This window comes from Malania oleifera, chromosome 1 (assembly GCF_029873635.1).
Source record: "Malania oleifera isolate guangnan ecotype guangnan chromosome 1, ASM2987363v1, whole genome shotgun sequence".
In the NCBI taxonomy this organism is placed as follows: Eukaryota; Viridiplantae; Streptophyta; class Magnoliopsida; order Santalales; family Ximeniaceae; genus Malania; species Malania oleifera.
The window spans coordinates 53,338,662-53,351,446 of NC_080417.1; the positions used below are offsets into that span (position 1 = coordinate 53,338,662).

General features: G+C 38.3%; 1 protein-coding gene across 1 annotated transcript in view; it reads right to left on the reverse strand.

Annotated features, from left to right (window-relative positions):
* LOC131162684 (uncharacterized) overlaps nt 1-12,120 on the reverse strand; it is a 39,531-nt gene extending 27,411 nt beyond the window's left edge. The window contains 8 exon segments of the mRNA XM_058119315.1: nt 3,542-3,546; nt 4,369-4,426; nt 6,764-6,767; nt 7,169-7,223; nt 10,751-10,860; nt 10,933-11,025; nt 11,027-11,448; nt 11,992-12,120. Coding sequence (XP_057975298.1) covers nt 3,542-3,546; nt 4,369-4,426; nt 6,764-6,767; nt 7,169-7,223; nt 10,751-10,860; nt 10,933-11,025; nt 11,027-11,448; nt 11,992-12,120 — 876 coding nt within the window.
* Between the last annotated feature and the right edge of the window lie 665 nt (nt 12,121-12,785).

Consider the following 12,785-nt stretch of genomic DNA (forward strand, 5'->3'; position numbering starts at 1 on the left):
ATGCAAGTTTCATCGTTTATATGTGATTGGAGAGCAGTATACTCACATGAAGTTAATTAGTGGCACATTCAGAGTTTATGCAATCATATAAGTTTGAGTATAAACAGGTAAACTCTCGAGGTGTGTGTGATGTGTGTGACTCAATACACCTAGGACGCCAATGGACACCTACAGAACGGTCGCTTTGACTCGGCCTAACTGGTATACCCTCAAGAACACTCAAAGAAAATGGGTTCACTCATCATATGTGAGGAGGAGTGTCGCGATCAAACATCCCACATATTAAAAAGAACAACGCTTAGTATATGGCGTGGACTAGTCTGGAAAGGATCTAGCCTATCTATGAGGTGTTGGGTCCTTCACCCTAGCATCTTCTTACCTACTCGCCATATCCAACCGAGACCACCCTAGATCAACTTACTCACAAACTTGTCATGAATACATCTGAGGCATTAACCGGTTGAAGCATCTTCATACATGGAAAATATGTGTCGTCCTTGACTTTTTGTGATATGTATTTGGGCCGGCATTGACATTTCATTTCATGCGCATGTGTATTGCTTATTCTTTTTTCTGCTCATTCTTCATTTTCTATCTTTTCTTGAGCAATAAGGACAATCATAACACTTCTTTTGTAATCTTCATACCATCAATGAGAATTTAGCTCGAACAGGAGTTCATGAATTAAGTCTATCTCTAGGGGTGGCTCAGCCTTCACATTTTGAGTAAGCTACAAGACCTAGGTTTCTATCTCCCCACTAGGTGTCACCTCTAGGCTAGCAAATCAAAAATAAAGACTAGAGTACAAGGAATCATCCAGAAAAAGAGAATTGAGTTCTATGAACTCTGATTTGATATTAATGCTCAAAAGGACGATAAATAGCTCAAGGATATCTGACAAGGTGTCATAGTCTCCATGGGTGTTCTCTTAATGCTCACAGGAAACCCTAAGTGCAATGAATCACGTGAATGTGTTTATTCAGCCTCGTGAGATGCCGTATAAATACAGGAAAATATATAGTTAAATTAACACGAATGTACTACCAATCAATTCTTCATGGAGTCATAAGATCATATAGAGAGAAACTACGCATGATTGACTCAAGTGTGTCATTCATAAGTTATATACAAGTATGTAAAGGGTATACAAAGTATTAAGCATGACATAGTGCAGTGTAATTCCTCAGTGTTCCTCCTTTTTTTCTCTCTTTCTTTGATTTTTTTTTTGATTTTTTTTGATTTTTTTTTGATTTTTTTTGATTTTTTGTTTTTAAAACCCAGTACGTGTACGTGTACAGTGTCACATGCGAATGCTCATCCCCCCCAACTAAAGTGGAACATTGTCCCCAATGTGAAAGCATAGGGGAAATAGAAAATACTGTGCACGGGAAAAGTAAGGTGTACCTGAGTGCCGAAATAATGGAAAACAAAGATCGAACTACGAGAAAATAGACCTGAAAACTAACTACAAATAAAATAAAATAAAATAAAAGGAAAATAAAGGAAAGAAAAACATCACAATTGTCTTGGCGGAGGCTCTGGAGGAATTTCGTCTAGTGGTAGTAGGTCTATAAATTGCACCGGCGGTTCTCCAAATTTAAGTCGCCACAGTGGATTAGTCTTCATACCTGCATGAAAATCAACCTCAAATGAATTAATGCGTGTCAAAGTACCAAACAATTTGTGTGCAGGTCGACGCTCGTGTGTGGATAAGAAAGGGACTTTATTCAACATTGTGTCCAGGAAATGTGCTTCTTTACGAACTAACGTGTGATGAGAAGTTATTGGAGCAATTACCTGTTGTTCTTCAAAAGCATTAACATTAAAAGTTTTACCTAGTTCTTTGAAAATTATATGCTCACCATACTGGTCACCCTCTTTATCGGGTGTACATATCACCATACCACTGCAAGAGTCTGCCTCCACACTAGGCTCCTTAACATATGATTCAGGTGGGAGTGACGGTTTCATGGTTTTTGAGCTCGGAGTATGAGGTACCACAGGTTGGTACTCCGTATGAGTATCAGTCTCCTCATTAACTAACTGCTTCGCTTCTAGCCCCGTTTCCTCTTATTTTTCTTTGACCTCTTCTGGTTCAGCCGTGACTTCTAGTTCTGGGACAACTAGTTGTTCGACGATGAGCATCTCAGGTTGGGGAAATTCTTTCTCGCTTCTCGAAGTAGTGGTGGCCGCTGCTGTCTGAAGAGAAACATCGTTTATTTTTTAGTGTGGCTATTGGTACTCTTGAGGACTAGGCTGAGGTTCCACGGGCAATTCATCATTTTCTAAGATGTCCAACTGCGTGCTTATCGCATTAATGGTATCCCGCAATTCATTATTATGATCGACTTGAATTTGCATGAATTGTTGGAGCATGTTCTCCATCTGTGTTATACTATCCTTGAAAAGGTCTGACGACGTACAGCTCGGAGAGATCTGTTGTGGCTGATATTGAGGCGGAGGGTTGTTTGGGCATTTTGGTGGTTCATATGCATCACCACCACTAATTGTGCTGATAGGGTGTGCAGTCATGGGTGCCTGAGTGCATCGTGTGTTCCACTGTGGGACATTGTCAGCTAAGTAATCAAAGAATGATAATACCTGATCTGGATCCTCGCTGACGGGCTCTCCATTAGACATAGTCTGGACAAAACACTTGTAATCAGGGGTAAGAGCAGTAGAAAAATAATCAGCTAACCTCCATGAGTCAAACCTGTGATGTGGGCAAGTACTTAGCAGATCCTTGAATCGTTTCCAGCAAGCCCGAAATGTCTCGTCATCCTACTGCAAAAAATTAAGAATCTGTTCCTGCAAAAATTGAGTTTTTTGTGAGGGACAAAATGCATGCAGGAATTCACGCTCCATATCAACCCAATTAATGATAGAGTGAGGTCTCAAGGAATGAAACCAGATCAGTGCCCTATCCTGCAAAGTAGCAAGAAATAAATTTAGTCGAATAGATTCATCAGTTTTAGCATGAGAGAAAAACATGTTGCAAGTTAATTCAAACTCTGCTAAGTGCTGATATGGCACTCAGATTCCGTCCCGTAAGACTCGGGTAGCAATGATGTCCTCCCGCGCTGCATCATGAAATTAAACTCGTCATAAGGCAAAACAGTGGAAGAGGATGCAGTGGCATATTCAAGCTGCAAAAAATTCATTATCGTGCACGGTGCAAGTGCAGCCATTTTTCAAAACTCAAAATTTTTTTCTATTTTTTTTTCATAAAACTAACAAAAATGACTGGAAAAATACAAATTTGAGACTAAGACCGACATTCCCCCGCAATGGTGCCAAAAACTTGACTCACTCGAAAAATGAGCAGCTCGAAAGCTATCCCAAGTATAGGAGTTCTGTCGTGTAATATTAAGCCCAAGGGCTAGGTCGTCTTCTCAGGGAATGCGTTTTAATTTCAAATTTTATGTTCGCCCAATCGAAAAATAAAAATTACTGAACTTGGTTCAGATTCGGGGTTTTTCAAGATTGTTCAATTTCACTTTTGATGAATTAAATGACACGTAATTTAAAAATCTAAACTAACATGCACTAAATAAAAGAAAATAAGAATAGAAATCCTACGTCTACTTAAAGAAACATTGGGACACGCATTAATAAAAACTGGAAACCTAAAACATGGAACTAAAACATGCAAGAATGGAAACTCTAATCTACCTAAGGAAATATCGAAACACGCTCTAATTAAAAATGGTAACATTAATCATGGAATTAAAGCATGTAAAGGAAACTCAATCAGATTCAAAGCATACAATAAAAATCGGAACTTTAACAATTCAAGAACTTAAACCAAAATGCAACACATAAAAAAAAAGAACGATGACAAAAAATAAAAATACGAACTTTTATAAAACTAGTCCTAACTAAACCGAACATCGAAACAAAAATTAAATCTTGGAAAGAAAAAAAATAACTAATTTAAATATGAACCCAAGCGTAATTAAATATGAACTTCCAACTAAATCTACCAATAAAATAAAATACCAAAGACAAAAATAATTAAACAATCAACTATTGCAAAGATAAAATATTCAAAATCCAAGCGTTTTAAATACCTTCAGTAAATAAAAAAACAATACTATCCTATATCAATATTAAAAGAGAAAAGATAAAAGAGAGAGAGAGAGAGAGAGAGAGAGCAGGGGCCTCTCGGGTAGCCAAGTATTGCTGCTGAAGTTGCTGATAATTACTGTGGAGGCTAGAAGCTCATGGCTTGGCTGCGTGTAGTCGGAGTTGCAGAAGACGGCTTCTGTGCTCTGCTATGGTGGCTGCTGTTTGGAGGAACAGTTGTGTTGGAGACTGGCCGAGAGGCTGGTTCTAGCTGCTGAAAAATTGCAGCAAGTTGCAGAGGACCTGTTGCTGCCGCTGGAGTGGAACAGGGACTTGGGTGCTCGGCTGCTGGAAGAGAAGTCTGCTGCGGTTGTCCTAGCTATGTGGAGTTGTGCTCGGGTTGCTTGGCTGCAGCAACAGATTTGGCTGGAGAAGAGGCTGGTACAAAGGAGCTGGGATGAGATCCAGAAGGAGAGGAAGAGCAGGGGAAGAGAGGAGAGTTTGAGGGAGAGAAAGTAAAGGGAAGAGAAGAGAGCAAGATGAAAAAAAAACAAAGCCAACTAAAGAAGAAGAAGAAGAAGAAGAAGAAGAAGAGGAAGAGGAGAGGAGAGGAGAACCCCCATGGGGCTACCTACACAAGGAGAGGAAGAGAAGGAGATTTAAAGGAGGCATTGGGTGCCCTAGACCCGAATAGCACTGACCCGAGCCATTTGGAAAGGGTTGACCCGGTAACTTGATTTTTTCATTTTTTTCATTCTCTGTTCATCACAAATCTGACTCTTATGGAGCCCATATCTCACAAAACTCAAAACACAAAATTTGTATACAATCCTTTCCTCTTTCTCTAAAAATTTGAATTGTCTCAATCGGAGCTTGGAAGGAAAAGTTATGCACGAAATACAAACAGGTGTCGGTTTTGGTTCCCAGGAATTTTTCCTGCGACAAAAAATTACCAAAACTTCATAAATAGTGCAATAAAGTTCAAGAATGATGATTTTGGCACTTTATTAGAATAATGGATAATTTTAGACATTTAATTAAAAATATAAACCATAAAGCTCGGGTTAAACGTTCAATTACGCAATTTCGGCGCGTAATCAGTTACCTCCAGATCGCGAGGTGGAATTCGCCATTGAGTCAACTCGAGGGACGGGGTCAATTTCCAAGGCTCCATACTGAATGCCCTAACTGAATTAAAGGAGCTAAAGGAGCAACTACAGGAACTTCTTGAAAAAGGGTTCATCAGACCAAGTGTATCACCCTAGGGAGCGTCGATGTTGTTTGTGAAGAAGAAGGATGGTTTAATGAGGATGTGCATCGACTATAGGGGGATTAACAAAGTGACTGTGAAGAATAAATACATGTTTCCTAGTATTGATGACCTATTTGACTAGCTGAAGGGCTCTCAGGTTTTCTCTAAGATCGATCTGTGATCCAAGTATCATCAGTTAAGGGTGAAATTAGAGGATGTATCAAAGACAACTTTTAGAACCCGGTATGGCCTTTACGAATTTCTGATTATGCCATTCGGTTTGACGAATGCACCTATAGCATTCATGTGTATGATGAATGGTGTGTTCATGAGTACTTAGATCATTTCATGGTAGTATTCATTGATGACATCCTAGTTTATTCGAGGAGTCTTGCAGAGTATGAAGCTCATTTGAGGCTAGTACTCCAGGTACTCAGAGAGAAGAGATTATTTTCTAAATTCAAGAAATGCAAGTTTTTGCTGGAACATGTTGCATTTCCGGGACATGTAGTATCCAAAGATGGAATCTTAGTGGACCCGAGTAAAGTGGAGGCAGTAGTAGATTGGGCGAGATTGAAGAACATGCATAAGATTAGAAGTTTCTTAGGTCTGGCCAGATACTATCGTCGATTCGTTGAGGCTTTTCTAAATTGTCAGGTCCTTTAATGTAGCTTACGAAGAAGAACAATAAGTTTGAGTGGACTAGGGAATGCAAGCAGATCTTCTAGGAATTGAAGCAATGGTTAGCCATGACCCTAGTGTTGACCATTCCATCAGGGGATGGTGGTTACATGATCTAGAGTGACGCATCCTAGAAAGGGCTCGTGTGTGTTTTGATGCAACAGGGAAAAGTTATTGCGTATGCTTCTCTCTAAGTTAAGGAGTATGAGAATAACTATCCTATGCATGACTTAGAGCTGGAAGTAGTGGTATTTACACTAAAGATCTGGCGACACTATTTATATGGTGAGAAGTGTGAAATTATCTTTACTGATCATAAGAGTCTCAAATACTTCACTCAGAAGGAGTTGAATATGAGGGAACGTAGGTGACTTGAATTGATTAAGGACTACCACTGTACTATTAGTTACCACCCCAAGAAAGCTAACGTGGAAGCTGATGCTTTGAGTCGGAAGTTAGTGCCTGCATCAGTCTCAACAATTAGGATTCAGCACCATATTAGGATGGACTTGGAGAGGTTGGGTGTATAGTTAGAAGAAGGAAATCACCAGACATTCATTGCTGGCCTGGTAGTGCAACCAACCTTAAAAGATAGGATCAAATCAGCTCAGATGAAAGATGCAGAGCTGACAGATATTGTGAGTGGAATATAGGATGGGTTGAATGCAGACTTCAATGTCTCGGATGATGGGATATTGAGATTTCACACCAGGATCTGCGTACCAAATGATGCTGGTATTAAATGGACCATCTTGGAAGAGGCACGTCGCTCTCTATATACAGTGCATCCAAGGAGCACAAAGATATACAAAGATCAACAGGGATCTTTCTGGTAGTTTAACATGAAAAGAGAGATCTCCCATAATGTGGAGCAGTGCTTGATGTGTCAGCAAGTAAAAGCAGAGCACTAGAGGCCAGCAGGACCACTTTAGTCACTTGACATCCCAAAATGGACGTGGAAGCATATCTCGATGGACTTTGTGTCGGGATTGCCTTCGGCGACACATGGGCAGAATGCTATCTGGGTTATTGTGGATCGGCTGACGAAGACTGCACACTTCATTCTGATCAGATTCAGTTACTCCATGGATAGGCTAGCAGAGCTTTATGTACAGGAGATAGTACTTCTTCATGGTGTCCCAGTTTCTTTAGTTTCAAATTGAGATCCACGATTCACCTCTCGATTCTGGAAGAGTTTGCAGGACGCCTTGGGATCTCAACTCACCTTCAGTGTAGTGTTTCACCCGCATACGAATGAGCAGTCCGAGAGGACCATTCAGATTCTAGAGGATATGCTGCGGGCATGCGTACTAGATTTCAGTGGTAGCTAGATTTGGTATCTACCACTCATAGAGTTTGCATATAACAACAGTTATCAGGTCAGCATTAAGATGACACCATATGAGGCTTTGTATGGTCCCAGTGCTGATCTCCGTTGTACTAGGATGAGATAGGCGAGCGGTAGGTTTTGGGGCCGAAATTGGTACAGCAGACCTCTGTGAAGGTCGAGATTATTAGGGAAAGGATGAAATCAGCTTAGAGTCAGCAGAAGAGTTATGCAGATACTCACTGACGGCAACTATAGTTCAAGATCAGGAATATGGTATTCATGAGGTTGCTCCGATAAAGGGAGTGATGTGTTTCGGGAAGAAAGGCAAGCTGAGCCTTGGGTACATTTGGCCATTTGAGATCCTGGAAAGGATTGGTCTAGTTGCCTATCGAGTGTCGTTACCCCTAGTATTTTCTAGAGTTTATAACATCTTCCACGTATCAGTGCTAAGGAAGTATATGTTAGATCCTTCGCATGTGATCAACTATGAACCCTTAGAGATGGGATGTTTTGGCATACGAGGAAGTACTAGTTCAGATTCTGGATCGGAAAATGTAGGAACTATGTACTAAGAAGATACCATTAATGAAGGTGTTGTGTTGTAATCATGCAGTCGAGGAGGCTTCATGGGAACTAGAGACAGAATTACGCCAGATGTACCCACAGCTTTTAAGAGAGGATCAGCATTAAATAGACTAGTACAATTACATAGGTAGGTGTTAGTTTAATTTGCAGGTCAGGCAAGGTAAGTGGGTTTAGTTTGTTAGTTGTTTATGAGATTGTGTATGGATCATCTTTGGGAGAATTTTTTATGGTATTGTAATCTTCCGAAACAATATATGTAACCATGGTATTCCCCTGCCATAAGTGAGGGTAGTTAATAAACTTGGGACGGGGCCGCTATGTGGGTGGCTACCGACTCTTTGGTAGAGATGGATAATGAGATAAGGATATGATAGAAATCAGTTAGCAAATTTCAAGGATGACATTCTTATAAAAAGGGGGGGGGGGGAGATTGTAGAAACTCAAACCAGAAAAATAAAGGAAATAAATAAGAAAAGAAGAAGGGAAAAATAAAAAGGGGCAAACAACAGGATTCATCAACGAAACTTTGATTTCGTCGATGAAGGTTCTCCTATGGTTCATCAACGAAGTTCAGAGTGTCGTCGATGAAGAAATCCCGAGCAACCGGAAAATATCAGACTTAAGGTTCATCGATAAGACCCTTCCTTTGTCGACGAATGGTCTTCTATAATTCGTCTACAAATGGTCTTCTGTAGTTCGTCGACGAATGCGCCAACTCATCGACAAAGGTTGCTGAGACAACGACCTATAAATAGATATTTTAATAGCTTAATGGTTAAGAAATCATAATTCTCTCTCTCTCTCTCTCTTTCTAGCCGGCGCCCCTCACACACACTCTCTCTCTATGATTCTTCATCGTTCGTCACCAAAATCGAAGATTGGAAGTTACCACGAGGATTTGGGGCAAATTCTTTGCTAGTCTAGCGGAGTAGATTCTTGAACGGGGTTTTTCCAGGCACCACTCCAAAACCAGGGTAAGTAGGAATTTTGAGGTTTTGTTGTTGATTTGGAATATAGAGAGCCTGGGGAATATTTAATGACAAGTATTCTATGGGTTGGGATGATTAATTTGGGGAAAATATATTTCAGGGTTTTGAGTTTTGAACGCCTTAGGGTGTGGATTTATGGTTTTAGAAGACTTTTCCAGTAAGTTAGGTAAGGGGATTAAGTTATGTCAAAAATTTTATTAAAAAATGAGCCTAACAAAATGCTATATTTGTGTATTTATGTTTTCAATTGTTATTTCAAAAACAATCAATCAAAATGGTCTTTTCAAAACTAGGATATATGATATGGCATTTTCAGTAAAAATGAACGGTGGGAAGTATAGTTTGATGTTATAAATAGGATATATTGTATATGGAAAATTGTGTGGCAGATGGATAAAATTGTTTGTGAAATACTGGAATTGTTGTGAAAACGCAGGAAATTTTATATGATGGCTGCGAGGGCTGAGTTTTATAATATGACAGGTTTTATATGAAATGAGTTGAACCACAATTTTTATTACTTAAATTGCATGATATACTTTAGGAACCCTGAGAACCAGTTACGTTATGGGCACGGTACTGTTGCTAGAGTTCCAGTATTAGACCATGTGCGCCCACACTGTTCGTAAGGAGATGTAGGGTGGTCTCAGCTGATTAGTCTCAGTAGGGGGGGTACCTTCCTTGGAAGACCGAACTTCCAGGATATGGTAGGGCAATCGGACCTGCAAGCAAGTTGCAGATGCCTGCGTAGTCGAAGTTAAATGCAGACGTATGTTTTGACTTGGTCTGCATTGATAACCCTAGGCTTAATCCAGCCTTCAAGCCGCACAACCCGCGCCATAGAGGAAGTAAATAGCATTAGTCATAAGGAGTGTCTTTTATACATATTTGTAAATTTCTGTAAATTTATGTAAATGATGTTATTTAATTACTAAAATGTTTATATCATGGAAGCGAAATAAGTATTTTTAGTAGTATAAAGTGAGTATAATGTATGTATGCTATTTTCAGTTAAATGAATGATGGATGTTTCTGTAAACACCTAATGCATTCTGACCATGCATTGATGTTAATTTAATCTTCCTTACTGAGAAGTGTCTTATCTTAATATACAAATTATCTTTTCAGGACCATCTCGAGGTCGGGTTTAGCATACTCTGGGGCAGGATGATAGTTAGATAGATTTTTGTGAGTATCAATAAGAACTCTGCTGTTTGTAGGCTGGGTTTGAAGCCCTGAGTATGTATTATGGTTGTATAGACTGAGATGCGTTTTGTTTTGTATTATGGATTATCGTATGGGTGTTTGGAAACCTTTTTGTATAAAGGAAATTTAGAACTTTGGAAATGTATGGTTGGAGAATGTTCATTATTTCCGCTACATTTATTATGATAATTATGGTATCAGGTACTCAAACGTCACTAAAGTAACACTCTGAGCCTATGTGGCGAGTTGGGGGGTTACAGTTTTAGAGCATCCACGTACTCTATTTTTATATACAGAAAAAGAATGAAGCATTTAAAAAAAAAAAATGATGGAAGCATGACTGCACAAGTACATTATATAAAACACAAGACAAAACTTTTCTAAAAAAAAAAAAACATATCTTTTTGGAAGGTTAATGAAAGTTGGAAGCAAAAAAAATCAATCACAATATTTGCAACAAAACATGAGTAATATTATGTTCAAGTGGATTATTAAGAAAGCTAGACTGACTGCAACTTTTGACGGTGAGTTGTCACCATCTTTCTTTGCTGCTGAAGCTGATGATGTATCTCCTCCAGTTTTTTTTTTTTTCCCCCTTGTATGTTCACTGCCCCCAAACTGCCAATAAAACGGGAGAAGGACTACGATAAACCTTAGAATGTTCAACTTGTGTCTCCAGCTGCACCTCCAGCTTTAAATTATCTTTGTCTGCAAACTTACCTTGCTGGAATAGACTTAATCCATGGGACAAACTGTTTCGTGGCCACAAAAATGTAAGTAAACAGAATTTAGAAAAACAACATGGAATAATATGTTAACCATACCTCTTGGATGAAATAATGAGCTTTCCATTTCTGTACTCAGTATTCTTGTTGTTCATCAAATGATATGAAATTGCAGATACTACAATCTCCTGTAAGAACCTTAGTGTCTGCCAAGCAGATCGAATCCAAATCATCACAGTCAAGATCATTTGCTGCAAGTACTTCCATGATATGGTTTTTGTTATCTTGAAATTTAATTCTTTTCATATCCTCCTCCAGCTGAGTTTTCCAGCTGACTAGGTGAGTTTCATCATCAGGTGGCCTAATTTCAATGTTGTAAGGGAATAGAGTAGTAAGCCTCTCATCCACTTCTCTGTAGTCATTATTTGAATCTATAATTCGTGAACCAGATAATTTCTTCAACATTTTTTGAAACAAGTTATATATCCTCTGTGATTTAAATAGGAGCATTTCGACATCCCTAAGATATAGAACAACGGGGCTAGTTTTTGACACTGAAACAAGAACTTGTAAGTCAAATATTGATTTCCATCCATCAATATTGCCACAAATATCCTTGAAGGAACATATTCAGAAGAATTTTGCTAGAATATTACATTGTAGCACATAATTTCATATTGCATATGTACATTACACACACACACACACACACACACACACACATACATATATATATATATATATATATATATATATATATATTCTTATTTAGTACAAACTACAAAATATTAATCAGAGCACACAATTTATAATTCATTTGGAGGGTAATATATAATGAAAGAAGTTAAAATATATATATATATATATATATATATATATATATATATATATATAATGAGAGAAAAAAAACAATTCATATATTTCTTGGTGCATAAGAAATGCTGTTAAAGAGGTTTATTTAAATGCAATCACCAAATGAAGGAACTGAAGGAAACCAACAATAGACCCAAGAAAAGATGCAACCAATATACATTGAAGAGCTAAATTGGAAGTTTGGAACCATGTTTAAACTTCACAATAATAAATTCTAAATTTGCACCAACTGAATTTACAAACATGGATGACAACTAAACCTAACTCAAGTAATCAGTTTCTTACATCCAAAATAATTTCATTATTCATCAGGGCATGTCTTCTATTGGTTGCGGGGAGAACAAGGATACGCTTACCAGGTCCAGTCAGAAGCCCATCCCATTGAGTCATGAACTCATTTTTAATCTTCCTCATGGCTTCATGCTTGTTGACCTAACTAGATTTTTCAATCTTGTTTTGATGATACCAAATGAATTATATTTTAACATGTGTTGTTGAGTGACTTTATTTCAGGATTGTATAAAACTACACTCATGTTTGTCTTGGAAGCAAGCTGAAAATCAAAGCCAATCAAGTGAAAGTTTCTCGGAGTATTGAAGCAATAAAAGACAAATGAAAACCTTAAAGGTTAAGTGGGACTTGAAGTCGAGATGAACCTCAAGAGACTTGAATACTTAGTACTTTAAAAGTCATATTCAGTAAAGTCGTTTGTAAGTACTTCAAAATCAAATATAATTTAAAAATATGAAGCTCATTAGGGTGAAAAGACTAAGAGACCAGTTTTTAAAAACCTTGGAAAATGATTTTGCAAAGTTACATTTGAGTCTTTTAAATTATAAGGGTTTACAAATCAAAATTGGAAGTTTTTGGAAAAAGAATGGACTGGTCAACCAACTGACCAGATTACACTGGGTTTACTCAGCCAACTGATAGGAATGCAATAGTTAAATAAACCGCCTAGGCGATTGACCAAATGAACTGACCTTACTCAGCCGACTAACATTTTTTAACGTAATTGAGTCAGCCGACTGATGTTTTAATGGAATTAATTTCTGGCACACAGAAAGGCCTACAACTCT